We start from the raw sequence: 19,156 nt of genomic DNA on the forward strand, positions 1-19,156 counted from the left end.
GTGGGAATGCTGTCCACCAGCCAGCGCTCCCTATAGCTCCTTCCTATGTTAAAGGGGGCGTTGGATACCACTCTTGATTAATTCATAGAGCCGATAAAGGCCAGGGTAGCCACCCTCAGGGTAGATGAAAAGTGCAAAACCTATTCTTCCGACCCATTATACATCTGGAGTCGATTCCCACGGCATGGGCATCGCCCCTTTGCTGTATAAGGAAAGTAGAAAGATTGATGCTGCCAATAAGTGAGTTTCTGCCTAATCATCAGCTCATTGGCATTCACTAACCCCACCAAGCTGCTCTCCAGTTACGATCGGCCCACTGGAACGAGATGGAGGCGTTCCTCTAACTTCTTCCAATATAAGAAATGCATTCATGAGCACGTTTCTGAGGGGAAGATTGTCTAGAACTATCCTGTTTGCCCTGAACACCACTGATACTGCGGTGTGCGACATAAACTCCAACGACTTTGTTAGGCCCCATACCTAACTTTGTGTCTTAAGCCAGAGGTTCAGCAGTATCTGACTTATCTGCCCTTCGATGGGAAGCACCTCTTCGAACCACAAGTTGACTAGAGGTTTTAAGAAAAAGAAAGGATATGACCAGGACTATTAGTGGCTCTCCCCGGAGTTCTTTCAGAGGTCCGAGTACAGGGGGGGGAGGGTCCAAGGGCACCTCCCCGAGGCATTTACCTATTACCACAGGCACCAGCAACAACAGACTCCTGCATGGGGATATTCCAGGAGAGGGTTCAGGGGTAACACCTCTGGGATAGAGGAAAGATTGGTGCGGCTAAAGGAGCTGTTCCTCAAAATAGTGACCTGCTCTCCCTTTCCCCCAATCCACCGAACATGTAGGGTGAAGACTTCAGGGGTTTCTCTCACAATGGAAAGAAATCACCTCCAATCAGTGGGTTCTTGCCATTATAGGGCAGGGTTAATGCTTAGACCTCACTGCAACCCCACCAAACGTCTCTCCCCACAAATACACCCTTTCCTCATAACATCGGTGCCTTCGTCAAGAGGAGGTAGAGGCACTCGTTCCCAAAGGGGCAATAGAGCATGTGCTGCTATACCAACCCGCAAAGGAGTGTGTGCTCCTGGTACTTCCTGATCCCCAAAAAGGACAGGACACTACACTGAACCTCAGGCCCCTCAACTGATACATCACCTAGAAGCCCTTCCACATGCTTCATAATGTCATCCTTCTACCTCAGGAAGGCGATTTCTTGGGCGCACTTGAAATGAAGGACGCCTACTTAACATACCCATCCACCCGGCACACCGCTGGTACCTTCAGTTCGTGTTAGTGACCAGCATTTTCAATTAATTCAAAGTTCTTCCGTTCCGGGTCCCACTGCCCGAGTTTCTGCAGTTTCTTGCTGTGGTCAGTGCTCATTTTAGGATGACCTGCATCGATGCTTTCCTTTACATCGAGAGTGTAAACAAACAGTGCTTGACACACACTCCTGATTTAGGGTTCACTTTCAACACACTCCAGTCCCATCTTCATGTACAACCCTTCTTGTGAGCAGTTCTTATTTCAGTCACTGGAAAAGCTTGCCTCAGCCAAGCACTGATTCAAGCTTTCCCGTCATTATTGCCCCTTTTATTGCCAGATCGTCAAATAGCGGTTAGGGCAGTCATGTGTCTCCTTGTCATGGTGGCCTCCAGTATTGCCGTAGTTACACATGCGAGGCTGCACGTGTCCGCTCCAGGAATGCTTATCTGCACAATGGGTACAAGCTGAGGGTTTCTGGTAGGATCTAGTGTTGATTTCTGCCAGCACTCATTGCTCTCTGCGTTGGTGGAACAGAAACAATGTGTTGTAGGTCCAGCCCTTTCTGGACCCAGTTCCATCACTGACCATCACAGTGGACGCTTCTTTCACCGGGTGCGGTCGCATCTATTGGACTTAACCATTTAGGGTATGTGAAAACTACATGGAGTTACGGGCCATGCAGATAACTCTCAAAGCTTTTTTCTGCCATATTCAATGCAAAGTGGTGCCCATCTGCACAGACAACATGACAGTCATTTTTCACTTACAGAAACAAGGTGGCACACAATCACAACAGCTAACCGCGATAGCACAGGACATTTGGTGGTAGACACTCCACCACAAGATTTATTTACTAGTGGAGTGGGCAACAACTTGATAGACCTGCTCAGCAGAATGAGGCAACAATTTCACACGAGTGAACTCAATTTGCAAGTCCTATTTCCTTAACTCTGACACTGGGGGTTCCCAGAAGTAGACTTCTTCGCCACTGCCCAAACCGCCAAATACCCATACTTCATCTGCAGGTTCTCTCATTCGATGGACAATGCACTATGGATGAACTGGTCAAGGATATTTTCCTACGCTTTTCTGACTCTCCCACTACTTTCGTTTGTGGTTCGGAGGCTTCTGCAGACATCCCTCACTCTCATCCTGGTGGCTCCCACGTGGACTAGACAGCTTTGGTTCACCACCGTTCTTGACCTGTCCTTAGTCCCTCATGAGAAGCTCCCTATCGGCCAGACCTTCTCTCTCAGAACCATGGAACTGTCAGACACCCAAACCACAGGCTGCTTAATATTGTGATTTGGATCCCGAAGCCCTAGGTTTTGACAACTTCAATGTGTCTCCTGAGTGTATGACCATCCTTGAAGAGGTCCGCACACCCACCATGCAGGCCGGCTACATGGCTCAATGGAAAGGATTTGTCCACTACTGCCTCCCTTAACACATTGACCCACTCAAGCAGTACAAGACACAGTCTGGTACCTGCTCCATCTGTAGACCTTAGTCCTTGCCTGCACGTCTATCCATTTTACCTAGCAGCAGTTGCAGCTTACTTTCAGAATAGGGAACATACTTCACTCATCAGGGTCCCTATTGTCCAGACTTTCACGGAAGTACTTAGATGGGTCACCGACCAATGGTACCCCCACTTCCTACCTCAGCATTGTTCGCACATGACTCATGGGCCCCCATTTCGAGCCCAATTACTCATGCCCCCTACTATTCCTCTACTGCAAGGTGACTTTTCTAGTGGCCAAACCTTTCTCAGGCATGTAAGTGAGCCATAGGCTCTAACCCTCTCAAAACCTTTTATTCAGTTGCACAAAGACAGATTTGTCCTTGAAACAAATCCAGAATTTCTGTTTAAGGTGGCATCTTCTTTCCACCTTAACCAAAGCATTGAATTCTCAATTTTCTTCCCACAACCTAGACAAGGCAGTAGCCTGGGGGAATTTGAGGTCCGGGCCAGCCCAGAATAATTTTTGGCCCCCCTAACGAGCTAGGCAGTGGGCACACTTTAGAGGTACAGGAGTTCAAAAGGTGAATGAACAATGAAAATCCCTCTGTGTTGTTTTTATCTTGTTACATTTGCTACATGTTCCGAGACATTTTAAATGTCAGTCTGTCTTCTGACAAATTGCTCTTTTAACATGAAAATGTTGTTTACTTTTCTTCCTTTGGAAAGTGAGAGGATTGTCTAAATTGAACTGTGACAACCTGTCTGCGGTATAGACAGGGCCACAGGAATTAGGCAACAGCTGAGGCCTACATTCTGTGCCATTTTTGACCAATTTTTCTGACAAGAAAACACAAATGTTGTGCATTAATGCTCCATATGCTTATAGTATAGTATTATTTTCGTCATCTTTTACACTTTAGCACTGTCTGGGCAAAGGCTTCACTTCATTGGTACCGGTTCCACCTTTGCAAACAACCTTCCAGTGTACTGCAGCACATGTTGAAACATTTTTTGTACATTTTGATCTGTTTTGCTGGAAACAAAATTAGATTTTTTGGTAAAATACACACAATATGCAGCAGATAATGGATTATGTGGCAAATGCAATTAATTCATAATTATGCTGAAAACGCAGCAGCCGTAGAATCGGATAGTTCTATGGCTGCAGAATCTCATGATTCCAGTGGCGTTATGTACAGGAAGTGCAAAAAGAAATACTGTAGGATGTCACTTTGTTTCTAACTTACAAAAAACATAATATACCTGTAAATGAACTGTACACATGTTTCAACACATACTAGCATTACATTTTGTTTATTATTTCTGAACTGTGATGGAACATAATTTTTTAGCAGTATCAAAATAAATCTCGGTGATGAGTTATGCATATATTTATAGGACTTTCTACACCTATGTGTGACACTGAAGTGCTTACCTATATTTGCAGCAAGCTACACCCTATAGGGTGGTGTGTGTTGGCTTTGTTTTGTGATCCAATTTAGGAAGTGTTTTCATGTTGTGCGTGATGACCACCAAGGTGCGGTTATCGTGTTATGGGTTGCCACATGTAGCAGTGTGGTGGAAGATAAGGTGTGAGGGACAGACACATAAACTATAGTTTATGGTTTTTCAGTCACTGGCAGCCTTGAACGGCTCAGCGGGCCCCATTTATGGTACTTTTTATGATTATAGGTTGCTTAGCTGGCTACAGCACTGGTTTTGGGGCAAATTTACTTACATTAGAGGCAAATTGCTGCACTGCAATGCGTGAAAGGCAGAGAGCAGAAATTTGCCATATTTATAAATATATGGCACATTTCTGCTGTCTTCTAGCGCTGGCGCATTATGTGCAGGCTAGCACCAACAAAGGCACCCTTGCACCAAGGTGCAGGGGTGTCTGTGTTCCAGGCAGGATTATTTTTTGCATGAATGGTCAACTTCTTGCATAAAAACAATTCTTAGAGGCATATTCCTCCTTCTATGTGTGCTCTTGCAGCACAGAACAGGGAGAGATATTTCTCCTCATTGTGCCTCACTGGGGAAGGAGTGGGGTTTTGATCCTTTCCCAGGTTTAGTAGTTCTAGTAAATCTGGGAATGCACCAAAATCGTAGGTCAGCTCTCCTTAACTTACCTAGGTATTAAAAGTAGTTTGCTGGTTGGGTTATTTCCAATCTGCGTATTGTAAGCTGAAGATTGAGCTTGAGGGTGTGACTGTCTTTCCAAGTTTTGTTGCCAGGATGTGTGGTGGTGTAGTTGTCTAAGTAATAGCAATGTTTTTAACTGTCCTCTGGAGTGTATAGGCCCATGGATGCTTCTAATGCTAGCTGGTAGTGTGTTCCAGAGCTTGGTGGCTTGTACTGAGAAAGCAGAGTGTCCTACGGATTTCTTATGGTAAGGGGGTATAAGTGGTGCAAGCCTGGAGCACAATGTCTTGATTTGTTTGTATTGCATGACTTCAGCTTTTAGTTATTAACTGTCCTTTTCCTTGGAGGCTCTGTGAACTATGCAAAGTGCCTTGAATATTGTCCTTTTTGCGATGGGTATCTAGTGGAGTGATTGCAATATGGGAGTCATGTGTATGTGTTCTCTTGGGTGGTGCTAGGTAAGAAATGTTGTAGCAACATTTTCTATGAGTTATATTTTGCATATTATGAATGAGGTTCCGCCATGGTACAGGCTGTTGGCCTAGTCAATCTTGGAGATTACAAGTGAGATAATGGCATGCAGGTTCTGTTGGTATCCAAGAAGGTAATTTAATGCTTTCATTGTGTAGAAGGCACTCTGTTTTATGTTGTTTAAATATGGTATAAAACATAGGTCTGAGTCAATAGCTACTTCTAGGTTTATGACTTCTCTTGATATTGTTGGAGCAGCTTCATGTTCCTCGGGTCCTATGGCAGTAGGCTGGTATTTTTGTCATTGTCTGCAAGTGAAAAGCTCTGGCTTAGCTGTATTTAGCTTTAGATGGTTATTCATCATCCGTGTGTTTATGGCCCAAAGTCAGTCATTAAGATTTAAATTGTAGAGGTCTTCCAGACCATCTATTTTAAACAAAAAATGATTGGGTTTCATCTACATAGTTGTAACAAGTAAGTAAGTAAAAAAGTTATTGTTGGCTGAATTAAAATTGTTTCAATATAAAATACAGTTGTAAATAGAATTCATTAAAATAGAAAAAATACTTGGAGTGTGGCGGCGGAAAGGTCTAAATGCTTGTACGCCATATTTGTAACAGGTGAGGTTGAATGTTTTACTCAGATTTGGTTACAAAGTTCGGTCGATGTTTAATAGTAGAGGGGATATGATGGACCACTGCGGGAAGCAACACAGTGTTGGGTGTGAGGAGCGGATATGAAAGGTGGTATTAACACTAGTTTGCTGTGACAGCTGAGAGGCAAAACATTCAATGGGCATTAGCTGAACTCTTTCTACTTTTTATTTATGATGTGTCTAACAAGAATTGTCTGTGTGAAGGGATTGCACATGTGTAGAGGACATTGAGTCATGTTGTTCTTAAACTAGCAACGTTCTTGACTTCCAGTTCCTTATACTTGAGTGGTTGCCACTACCCAAACCTACCAGTCATTCAGAAGCAAATGTTCAGTCAGGAAACTCCATATGGTATGGTGCTTTGATTAGCCTCTTGTGCCGGGGCTGAGTTATCACAAGCCAGGTACAATTTATATTTGACTGACATTGCCCCAGCCCACACTGACCTATTAGGAAATATAGCCTGGTGAAAAAATGTATCTGCTCTACAGATTGTGATTTTTTTTTTTTTTTTGCAAGAGTCTGTTAGGTTAAAGTGCCTGCTGCAGAGGGGTGCATCTGCTCTACAGATTGTGATTTTTTTTTTTTTTTTTTGCAAGAGTCAGTTTGTTAGGTTAAAGTGCCTGCTGCAGAGGGGTGCAGACACCCAAACTAGCAGTAGTGTGAACCTGAAGTGACCCAATATAGCCTACCATGTCACAAAGAGCTGCATTAATAGACTGTCTTTCTAAAATGTATTAATATCTAGTTAACTCTGCCAGGGTCATCACACTGGGAATACATCTCCTACCATAATCGGGCATTTGATGTTATGTTATGTTATGTTATGTTAGGTGCTCTTTTATAGCGCACGAATCACCCTGGGGCATCTCGGCACTGCCTAGAAAACAGACGTGATAGCTGGGAGTCAAAATAGCGGTTGTTTTAGAACAGAAAGGCTTTTAGTTGTTATCTGAAAGAGCAGTAAGTCGGAGTTTCCTGCAGGGCCTTGGGCAGACTGTTCCAGTACTTTGGAGCCAGATACGAAAAGGCTTTACCCCCAGTGCGGCTCAAGCGTATACGAGGGATCTGTAGAAGTCCTAGTGAACCTGATCTCAGATTTCTGCCTGGTATGTGTTTTATCAGTTTGTTTCGTAGATAGTAAGGCCCTCGACCGTTTAGAGCGTTGTACGTAAGGCAGCATATTTTAAAAAAGGATCTCTTCCTTACTGGCAGCCAATGCAGTTCTTTTAGCAAAGGTTCCGAGGGGGAGCCAGCTGCCATGTTTAAGATCATTCTGGCAGCTGTATTCTGAATGACCTCTAATTTATTAAGCAGGGTCTCACCCATGTCTGCCAGCAAGGCATTGCCATAGTCTTAGTTACTGGTCACTTAGATAGTAAGGGCCTCGACCGTTTAGAGCGTTGTACGTAAGGCAGCATATTTTAAATAAGCATTTACAATGCAATGGTCTCGGCATTAACAAAGGTAGAGCTATTGGCATTGCTCATGACATTTTTCTTCATTTTTTTAAAAACCTAAATAAATGGTATTTTCATATACAATGGCAATAGATGAGCATTATAGAGTAGTAGAGAGTATTTACAGAGCCACACACACAGAGCCACCCACACACACACACCCACCCAGCCACACACAGAGCCACCCAGCCACACACAGATCCACCCAGCCACACACAGATCCACCCAGCCACACACAGATCCACCCAGCCACTCACAGAGCCACCTAGCCACACACAGAGCCACACACACACTTAAACACCTCTAGCTAACACAAAGCCTTTCCACTTAGCATACATTAGCACGGACAGTGCACAGCCACAAACTGTCTCATCCTGCAGTAGATCAATGATACATGCCGCATCTGGAGCACCTTTCCATTCAACATGCAGGCACGCAGAATGCAACTGGGGAATTTCAAGTGCAGCAAAGCATTGTACTGTACAGTACTAACGTATCGTACATGTTGAGTACTAAAACATACCCTCTGCCAAATAACTGGCAAATGTTAATGACTGAAAACAACTGATCCGATTTCAAACGGACAAATGTTAATATAAAAACACCTGCAATGAAGGAAAGTAACAGACAATTTGTAAAAGTTGCCTGGTCATGTCTCAGCTGTTGATTAGTATATTAAACCGGGATTAATGAGGTGATTTTTTTTGTTAAGGCAGTTCTAAGTTATTTCTTAGAGAAAATCAACAGCCTCACCTCTTTAATGTTCAAGGGTCTTCCACTAAGATCGTGCTTGGCCATAACTTCCACTGCTTTCTTGACAAATTCTGCATCTTTGAACTCAACCACACTGTAGAAAACAAAATGTTTATTAACCAATAGAACGCACAAACGTAAACAGACAAATATATATTTATATTGGTTACTTACCCACAACCCTACAGCAAGGGATATTTTCAAATATATGTAAAGAAATAAAATAAATTAGTAAGCGAATATCGTCGTACAGAATAGTTTGCAACAATGTACAGGCCTACACATTTAATTAAGCTAACCCTTCCTGCTTAAAGCAGCCAGCTGCATGTAAACAGCTGCCAATATAGAGACGGGCTGCCCTCTTAGTGGTAAACATATTCCATAACACTTAATTTGCTGGATCCAGTTCACAGGTAGTAACCTGGACGGAAGCTTACTGGCGTGCAAAGATGCAGGAGCAGCATACTAGTTTTGTAAAAAAAAAAAAAAAAAAAAATGTTGTGCTGGGGAGAGTAGCATTTGAGTGTTATATAGTCATGGAAATACTGTGCCATTTGACAGTATGCACTGGCATGTGGGCATTTTGTATAGGCTGTGTTGTACAGCTAAACAATATAGTTAATTCATAGGACAGTTTGTCATGTTTCAGCACACAAATAATTATGGTGGGTGGCTTTAAATAGCATAATTAATAGGTTAAAACGGTCTTAAATGCCTTCCAAATATATGTATCCATCCAAGTCGGAAAGCAGAAGAACCTGACAACACCAATTAATTTTAAAATAGGACTTGTCTATTGATCCACAGCACTATCGTGTGCAGCTCTGCAAACTGCTTGGAGGATGCCAAAAGTACAACATTGCACTAACTGAAATTGACCATTCAGTATAGTGTCGAAAATCCAGAAAACAAATTCAGATTACAAGATCTAACGCCTAGTTTAGGTTTCTGAAAGGGGACAAAGTTTGCAAAATAGGGTGGCTTCAGCCTTCCAGTTAAATTTGAAATTGCATCCAATTATTTATCAGTGCAGGGATCCGAGATCTTTCATACACAAACAGTAAAATGAAACTTACTTTCCAAAACTGGTACAGGTATAATGCAAAAATAAAACTGCTGAGGAAGTTTAAAACCTCAAACAGGTTATTGCCCACGGCACTTACCCTTGATTTTCCTTCAGCATCCTTAAAGAGCTTCACGTATGTAACCTCAGCAACTACATAAGACATACAAAGGGAAAATACCAAGAAACAATGCATTTAAAAACACCAGCATCTTTCTTTACTGTGCCCAATGCACAACTCTACAAAGAACCTATTTTTCACCAACAATGAAAACATACCAAATGTCAATCAATGGCTACATAATTCAGCCAAATTCGAAAACGTAGCAGCCACATACTCAATAGCAATACACAACTATAACCCAATTCATACTACAAAATCATATTTCGGCCACTACGAGCAACATTACAAAAATCAGCGGCCATTTATCCTCAATTTAAAACCATTATATAGCACGTTTCATTGACGTGTCATCTCAAGCACAACAGCTGTTTTAAGGTGACTTTCTACCTGAATGAATTCAATCTTGAAAAAAGTTTACCTTCAATATAAAAACAAATTTACAAGCCAAATGTTCACAGGAAGCAACACTTTCTAAAATTCGATAATAAAAACCAGTCAAATAGTCATGTCACCTTACAACAGATACACCAAGCACAATTTCTCACAGACCTGCCTTACACAATATACAGTTTAACGTTGATAATGCCCCAGTAAGTGGGACTTTATAATTTCATTATTCTGCCAAGACTATGCAATGTGTGAACAAAGAACAGCAATAAGCAATTGTAGTTCGGTATCACCTGAGCGTATTGACAGTGTGCAATGCAGACAACTTGAATTCCAACGCCAAATGTACTACCAAGGAGGTACAAGCAGTGTCTGGAGGACATCCATCATTGTGCATACATAAACACTAGATATTAGGATTGCCAGTAACAGTTATCTAAAATGAACCATTTTGGAAGTATGGCGGCATGCATGTGCCAATCTATGTAAGCAGTAGTCAGCAGAAGAGCACTAACTTTAACATTGCTCCTCAGCAATGCTGGTTGTCTCGAGGGAAAAGGGGAAGCAAAAAGTTTAAAATCCTCAGCTAAAAAAAAGGCGTGGTTAGGGAAAGTTACCTTTGTCTCATGATGTCTTTGATTGCTTGCCATTTCATGTCATATGGGATGTTACTAATAAATACTCTGTTGCGTCCCTGTCCCTTCCGGTCACCAGAGCCCGATCCTCGGTCCTTTTGGTACGGCTGAAACCGGTTTCCTTTCCTAGATCCTGTAGATTTTCCTTCAGTTCAGACTTCTCTTTCACTTGCTCTTCAGAAAAGCCAAAACAGAATTAGGTTTATCTCGTTGCAGGCACATGTACTTGCAGGCACATGTACTTGATATAAAACAAATATGCATCACAAAGCGAAATAAAATACTGTCATGCTTTACGGTGAAGAAAGCACAGGATTTAGAAGACTACAAGTCTCACATTAAACTACCAACTAAATATATGCCCACAAAACTATAAGATCAGACACACGTGCTATAACCACGCTGATCTAGGTTTATAGATATGCCATTAGAATAACTATTCCCGTAAACCTGTGAAACACTGCGAATAGGCAAATTGATAGTCGTCATAAAATTTAAGAAGCCGATATACGTTGTTTGTCGCGTGGAAGAACCTTTGCAGACCGCCATTATAATAAACCCCGGAAGTAGTATTGCAATAACCAGCGCATAATGCACAACGGCACAAAGTTTGTCCATCCGGTTCAAAAGTACTACCTTATAGTCCGACGCCGCACAGCTGTAACGAATGGACTAGACTAATATCACGCGTGAAACGGGTCTGCGAGATTTACAGACCAGCAGGACACGTCGTCACAGTTTACCTTAAAAATACATTTCCAGTGTTACAGAAGTGCGGACATTTCCCCTCCCTGCTTCAACCGAATAGCGTTGACTGCACAAGCCCCTACCGGACTACGGTCACCACCCACAAGAGAGGCCTCCATTCCCTACCACGGTCTAAAATTCGACAACACGTTTTTCACGGCCTACTACTCTTACGTAACCCCGTCTTTAGGGCAAATCAGCCGCTTATGTGGGGTCTATTTTTACTCGTACTACTAGCTTATCCCCGATATCCTAGCGGCTACCCAACACGGCCTGCCCAGCAATCACAAAGACAATAGGTAGGCCATACGCTTGAACTCCATTGGAATCGCCATTCTCCTCCGCCCGTTGGTCGTCACAGTTGTTGACCTCCTCGCTCCCGTGCTCCTGCTGGGGCTCTTCTTCTTGGGCCCCCTGTGCTTCAACGGATTCCTGCGCCTCGTACCGGTCCATGTCTTCCATTCTAAAGTGCCCCTTGATCTCACGAAGGCTTCCACAGCAAACAGGCCGCTCCGTCTGCACCGTTGGAAATAGCCGGTGCGTTGGGCTGCAGTGGTTGTCGTCAGAGACAACTTCTCGCGAGAAGGGGAGTATCTTTAATTTAGCATGAACACGGAAAAAGGACAGATAAGCAAAAGAACTCAGTTAAAATGGCATCTTACTAATGTTGTTTTTTTTTACCACATTTGCTGTATCGATATATGAAGCGATACAAATTAGAATGCCCGCCCCGCGGAAAAACACGTAATAGAAAAGGTGGCCATTTTAGGGCTGAATTATGCACACCAAAAGGACCGCTCTCAGCCAAAGATTCAAAACCATTTTTTTCCTTGAATAACGCGCGGTCAATAACTGAAGAGTTTCGGTTGAATACATGGCAACTAAATAAGTTATCATCCCAGCTTCCAGTCGGACAGTTAGTAGCTGTGACCCACAGTTGTTTTAAAATAGCGGCAGGCGACATGTGCGTTATTTTAATTTTTTAGAAAGTAACCAGGGCACAAGTCCTAACAAAGACACGGACAGCGGGAAAGGGCGGGATAAAAGACAGCGGGAAAGAGGAAAGCGAGCGAGAGCAGCCTACCTCAACCTCACCAGCAGCAAAATCGCGGCCTCAAGCTTCCCATTTTTTCGGAATCGGGGGAGTGGTTTTGCTGTTTTGAGTGACAGACAACGTCACTGTCTAAAGAACAGCAAAACGTACGCCCCCAAATCCGAAAAAGACGGGGCTAAATCGGAGTGACGCATCTCTCCTCCAATGGCTGGCCTCCGTTTAGGAAGCCAGCCAATGGAGGAGAGACAGGGCAGGGAGGCGGGATCCAAAGCGCTACTAAAGAACATTAATTCTCCGACCCCAGACTGCGCAAGTGCAGCCTTTAGGTCCGAGACCTAAAAAGGATTTCTTCCTTACTGGCAGCCAATGCAGTTCTTTTAGCAAAGGTTCCGAGGGGAACCAGCTGGCATGTTTAAGATCATTCTGGCAGCTGTATTCTGAATGACCTCTAATTTATTTAGCAGGGTCTCACCCACGTCTGCCAGCAAGGCATTGCCATAGTCTAAGTTACTGGTCACCATTGCTTGAACCAAGGCTGAAAGCATTTGTATTATAATTGACCTCTCTAGACATCTCCGCAAAACATCAACTAACATTTTCATATTTTATGTATTGTAATTTAAGATGTGTAGTATGAATCTGCTTTTTGAAATGTATTGACTCCTTTCGAATTCTACTTGATCTTTATCTAATTCATTGCTATAACAAATAAATTGCTGTTATGAGGTCCTATGTAATTAATGTGCTAAATACATATTATTTGGCGAACATTTGAGGTAGTGGTTTTATTGAGTGAAGTGTGGGAAGGCTGGAAGGTAGGAATTTTAAGGATTCCCCCAGATTTCCAAATCTCCCTTCACAGAAATATGAGGATAATCTGTGATTTAGCTAAAGTTTTGTGCTTGCTGGGCATTCTGGTAAAGGAAACATATTGGTATCCACACAAACTACACCACCCCAGACTTTACTAGGTACCTTGTTTTCAGAAATGTCTGGGCCTGGAAGGTTTCCCTCAGTGCCAACTGGCCGAAATACCATTGCTACCGACTTTGCGAGAATTGGTCTGTTTGCAAGGCAATCTTGATCTTTGCTTGTGTCTTAGGTAGCCTGTCATTTCGTGGGCGATAGGTAAGTCACCAGGGAAGGCCGGCATCTACCGAGAGTGGTGATGCATGCAAATGGGTGGTGAGTGGGTGCATGCATCACAAAGTGGGTGTATGCATCACGGAGACACTGTAATGACGGTGTTAACGAAGAGCAGCAGTGTGTGGCTGCCACTTTTTCTCTCATACAAATAACCTACCGATGGCTTACACTGAAGTGTTTTCTCCACTAAATCAACAGACACATCTGTGAGAGAAGTAACCATCAGAAGACAGTAGTTTGGTTGCTGGGCTTCTCTGAAATTCATGGACTAGGAGCTGGAGCGATATTATGACACATGTAGGGCACATGGCAATCATTACCAAGTCAGAGGTCACCGAGCTATAGATTGCAATATGCAAATTGGAATATGAACTAGATAGAAGGCTGTACCTTACTCCACATATATGTACCTACATAATATATATATATACCTTCAATGTATGTAGATATGGGCTTAGGAGTAGTAAATCTATAATTCCCTATAGACACTTACCTTTAAATATTCTGTCCTTGATATTCTTGTATGATGACATTCTAGGGGTTGGTATTTAACCAGTATTTGGGATAGAATACACCCATAGAGCACAGCTTTAATGTTTGGTCAAATGACCATGAGCTGATAAGTTTTACGGAAAGGTTCTTAGCTGTCAATGTAGTATGTAAGTGCCCTCTTGAAGTCTAATGTGTTAAGGTCTTTCTCTACCACCAAGTCTAGGTGCAGGCCCTATAGCTAGAAGTATATTTTTTTGGGGGGGGAGTTGGCCCCCAGCTATAACCAAACATTAAATCTGCTCTTTGTGGGTGTATTCTATCCAAATACTGGTTAAATACCGATCCCTAGAATATCTGTATACAAGAATATAAAAGACAGAATATCACAAAGGCAATGCTCTCTCTGAAGCTACCATAGCCAGGTGGCTGGTCAAATGCATGGAAACTGGACTGCTTTTAAAAGCAAAAGTTTACTTTTTTTCAAAAGCTTGTTTGGGAGTTGGTAGTGGTCCCTTAGACTACTGCCTTCTCCGCAACACATTTTTTAATTCACAAAGGGGAAGGGGAGCCAAAAGAACCCCATCACTTTTTCTGATGTATTTCCATGCCAAACTCGAGGGTATGTAATTTTTCAGTGGTGTGCTACTGGATTTTGGCATCAAAACATGAATGCATATCATACCGAACAGGTATTGGAAAGGGAATCCTACAACATGCCCTGTCCAAATACCGATTCGGTATGGGATTGCAATCACATTTTAGGAGTTGGTAAAAGTTTACAGATTAGTACATCCAAAAAAAGCATTTTAACAGTTGCAAATACAGGATCAGATTGTTTGCAACTATTAAAATGTTTAGTCCTTCTAGCTCTTCATTCTTTAGGGGAGCCATTTCAAGGTAGCTACCAGGTAAACCTTCATTGAGGCACTTCCTAATCTCCAAATCCTTATTGGTATAGATTGTGAGTCTTCTAATGTCATACCGATTGATGTAACACACTTAAGTTGTAAGAGTCTTCTTCACCATTCAAATCTCCAGAATTACTTTGGAGTGTGACCCTACGTTTCATCTGAAAGATCGTAAAAAACTCATCAGCTCCTTAATATGTTCTTGCCTTTAAGTCATGCTTACATTGCCTATACTGTGTTCTATTCGTTTTGCAGTCGGCTGACTTCCTGCGATCCACTTCCTACCCTCTGGTAGTTAGAGGCATATTTTCCTGCCTCATCCTGAGATAGACACAGGGATATGTGGACCTTTCGGCACATATTTGTATCTCGCATTATAGCCTTTGAGTTCCTGGTCTTACTACGTGAGTCCCTTTAATTTGTCTTGGTCCTTCTCCTAAGCGTTTATTTTGCCCCCCTAATTCTTTACTGTATTAACTTGTTCCTATTTGGGATTGTCTATTTTTTCAACAACAAAAAAAGACTTTATTTAGACAATGCAGTCTGTCAAAGTGCCTAAAATTACAAATAAAATCGGAGTAATAGCTATTGTCACAATTATCGGTTTACTTTGGTTATTTTGTGTGTTAGTAGTCTATTTATATCTTTTCTCTCTCTCTCTCTCTAGCAATCTGCAGAACGCTGTGTTAGCACTCTGCTTGACCTAATTCAGACCAAGGTTAACTACGTGGTACAGGAAGCCATAGTGGTCATCAGAGACATCTTCCGCAAGTATCCTAATAAGTACGTAACCTGTCAATAAATTGTCAGTCTGTGGGGTCCCATGGTCTAGAGGTTAATCACAAGTTGAGTATAGATCTGAATGTGCTGCTTCTACGTGCTGTGTGAGTACGGGGGTTGATGTGGATCACCTTTTTATTGCTAGAGCTTACTTGCTTAACTGTAACAGCTGGACACAACTCAGCCCTCACCTACTTCCCTAAAGTTCAGTGGTGACTGAGGAAGCAAATATATTAAAAACGGGAAGACATAAAATATATGTTCTGTGAATGCAATTAGATCAACAAAGGGATATGACCACAACAGATGTAGCTTTTAGATTGAATGGGAGCAGTTTAACTAACCAATGACCAAACAGCCAGGAGACTGTGGAACAGAGCAGATCAGCAAATCAAGAACTACACAGAGAAAAAGAACAAGCAAACAAATGAAACTGATCAACAAAGGTATGACTTGAACCTATAAACATTATTGAGGGTTATTTAGAAGACAAAAACAAGACTTGTAAACAAAAGGAAAAAGGTAGTAAAGTGAAACTGAGTATAAAAGTAAAAGCAGAACACTATAGCAACAAGAACGTGGCATATGAGAAAAAGATGTGACAAATAGGAAGGCAGTCTAAGAAAAACGTAACCGAAACAAGCAGGGCAACTGTGAGTAAGGACTGCTGATGGAGGGACAAGAGATGGTAAGCTAGGTTCAAAGAAGAACCATGAAGAAGAGGAAAAATGTGCTACACTGGTGGAGCATGTGGAACAGAGAAGCTACTGATCGAGACACATCAACAGGAAATGGGCTTGGAAACTGGGATTAACATAAACAATGTGTAAGGAAATGCCATTTTTATGTATGGATCTCCCCAAAATTTAGGACTGCTGCAGCTGTTTTTTAGGTCGAAGCCTACCAGACAGCCCAGCTGTCTGGTTTGCTGACAACAACTTGGAGACATTCGGAAAGCTTCCCTGGGAATGCATTCCACCCACTCCTTACCATTGGCTTTGTGGTTTGTAAATCACATTTGCTCGTTTTCTATTTGCTGGCTTTATTTGTTTTATGCTGTCCAGTTCGAGTTTGTCCTTTCACGTGCCGAAACTTTATTTACTGTTTTCTTCCACCAGTACTGGATTTCTGTAAACAGGTCTTTAAATCTTGTTTTTATCTTGTCACATTTGCTGTGCATTCAAATACAGAGGCCAAATGTCAGACTTTTTCTTCCAGGGAACATGGTGTTTACTTTTCTTTCTCTGACTTTAAAGTGAGAGGATTTATGTCACATTCATGCTGGGTACTCTGTGTGTCCTGGATGGAAAGCTGTACAGTGTTATTTTTTTCTAGCACAAAATACAATTTAAATTTCTGTAAATGAACTGTGCAGATATTTCAGAATATATCAGATTCAGAAAAGCACAACTGAAGCACATTTCCTTTGTAATTCTGAAGTGTGAGGAAAACATATTTTAATATGATGAAAGCGAATCGATACAATAGGTGATGACATTTCCACATATTATTACATTATCGTTTGTGCGCTGTATTCTTTTATCAGTAAAACTGGATGTGCAAATGTAATGGTCATTTCAATTGAAGATGTGTTTGTAATGGCAGTACGCTACCACATCATGCAAACTTCACTTTGCTGCACTCTACTCTGTACCACTCCTCTCTATGCCACTTCACTCGACGCGCCTCTGTTCTACACCACTCTATGCAAATGCATTCTACTTCACAGTACTCTACTATGCACCACTGCACTTGTCGCCACTGCACTCTACGTCAATCCACTCTAAGCCACTCTAATCTACTCTACACCACTTCACTCTATTCTATGCCACTCCACTCTACTCTGAAACAATCTACTCTAAGCCACTCTGCTCTACTCCACGCCCCTGCAGTCTACGATGCGCCACGCCACTCTATTCTATACTGATGCACTCTGCTCCAATCTACTCTGCACCACTGAACTGTACATCTACAATATTTACACCACTCTGCTCTGTGCCACTGCACTGTACTCTGTGCCACTGCACTCTGCCACCCCTGTACGCCACTCTACTACGCTCTTCGCCTCTGCACTCTTCGCCTCTGCACTCTTCGCCTCTACACTCTTTGCCAATCCACGCCACTACACTCTATGCCAATCCACTCTAGGCCACTAATCTGCTGTTCACCACTGCACTCTATGCCACTTCTCATTTGATTGGAGAAGAGGACCAAAGGAGGACTGCACCAACGACCCAGCGAAGAGAGGCTGCACTGACGTGTACTGCACTATTGAACCTGGTGGCTAGCAAAGGAGAAGGGACTGTGCCTGCTGTGTTCTGCTGATTGACTCCTGAGCCCAGCCAAAGCAAGAGACTCCAAGGTTCAGTTGGCTGACCTGCTGTTTGCAGCACAGGGACACAAAAGCTGAAGAAGCATGCTGGAGCGTGTTGGTAGTCCAGATTATTGAATCTGCAGTTCTCACTGCAGTGCAGCACCAGGGTAGGATTGAAGAACAGTACCACAGGATCTGACACTCAATGTTGCCCGAAGAGTCTACTGACCTTGGGAGAGTCATCTGAGTGCAGCTTGGTAACTCAGAAGGCAACTACCGCCAGCGCAAGGGAACTCTAAGAACTGCTGTACTGGGCAACTGGTAGTCCATTGGCAACTGAAAGTCCACTGGTGAATGGACACAGAAGAGACTGCTATTGACTGCAGCATCATCAGCATCCTACATTGCTGCATTCCTTGCATCAGGATCCCTCTATAGAAATCCATTGCAAGGAGCCACTGACGCAGGACCAGGACTGAAAGCTGCTTTTTTTTGTCAAGGTAGCTATTTCTGTGGACCTTGCTGGTCCTCCTGATTGGCTCCCTGTCGGAGTTGGTTGCCTTAAGTAACTGCATTGATACTTACCAACGTTTTTCTTGAAAACTTTCCAAATGCCAAATTTGTTGAATTTGCCAATGTTTGTTTGTGGTTAAGTAAAAGTGTTGATTTACTATAGTTTGTGAATGCTGTATCCTCGAACCCTCCCTCTGGATCTTTTTTGTTTTGGTGCAAAAATTATATAAAAATCAAATCTATTTTAGGTCGAAGTTTGCTAACAGCATCTTGGGGACATTCAGAAAGCTTCCCTGGGAATGCATTCTGCCCATTGCTTACGATTGGCTTTGTGGTTTGTTACTCCCTTTTGCTTGCTTCCAGCGCGGCAGTCGCCATTCACCCCTTGATACATAGCACTCCGTCTGTGTGGGGTTAAATATGCCCTGTGTAGCAACATCAACTGGAGAAATTTAAACTTGGGATTACGAGAGACCTTCTTGGGGAACCCCAATACAGTGTCCCATTCTTTGGCTGTGAATGTACGACCCACGTCTTCCTCCCTCTTGTCGCGTAGCGGCTGCAATGAGATCACTCTCTCAACTCAAATCCCATGAGTTAGCCATTTAGTCAGTCGAGCCCCGTTACCCATTAGGTACTGCATGTTAAGCAGTGTGTTTGCAGGTGGTTCAGTGTCTTCGGGCGACCATGTATGTATCTGGAAATATGTGCGTGTAGTAGGAACAACGTATCTGGGGCACCATGGACACGTACAAACGTTTCATGCGA

The 19,156-nt window shown here is 42.7% G+C and overlaps 1 protein-coding gene across 2 annotated transcripts in view; it reads left to right on the forward strand.

Annotated features, from left to right (window-relative positions):
- Positions 1-19,156, forward strand: part of AP2B1 (adaptor related protein complex 2 subunit beta 1) — a 662,041-nt gene that overhangs the window by 263,985 nt on the left and 378,900 nt on the right. For both annotated transcript variants that reach the window (XM_078679615.1, XM_078679616.1), the window contains exon 10: positions 15,449-15,564. In XM_078679615.1, the coding sequence (XP_078535741.1) occupies positions 15,449-15,564 (116 nt within the window). The remainder of the gene's footprint in view (positions 1-15,448; positions 15,565-19,156) is intronic.

Source organism: Lissotriton helveticus, chromosome 3_1 (genome assembly GCF_964261635.1).
Source record: "Lissotriton helveticus chromosome 3_1, aLisHel1.1, whole genome shotgun sequence".
In the NCBI taxonomy this organism is placed as follows: domain Eukaryota; kingdom Metazoa; phylum Chordata; class Amphibia; order Caudata; family Salamandridae; genus Lissotriton; species Lissotriton helveticus.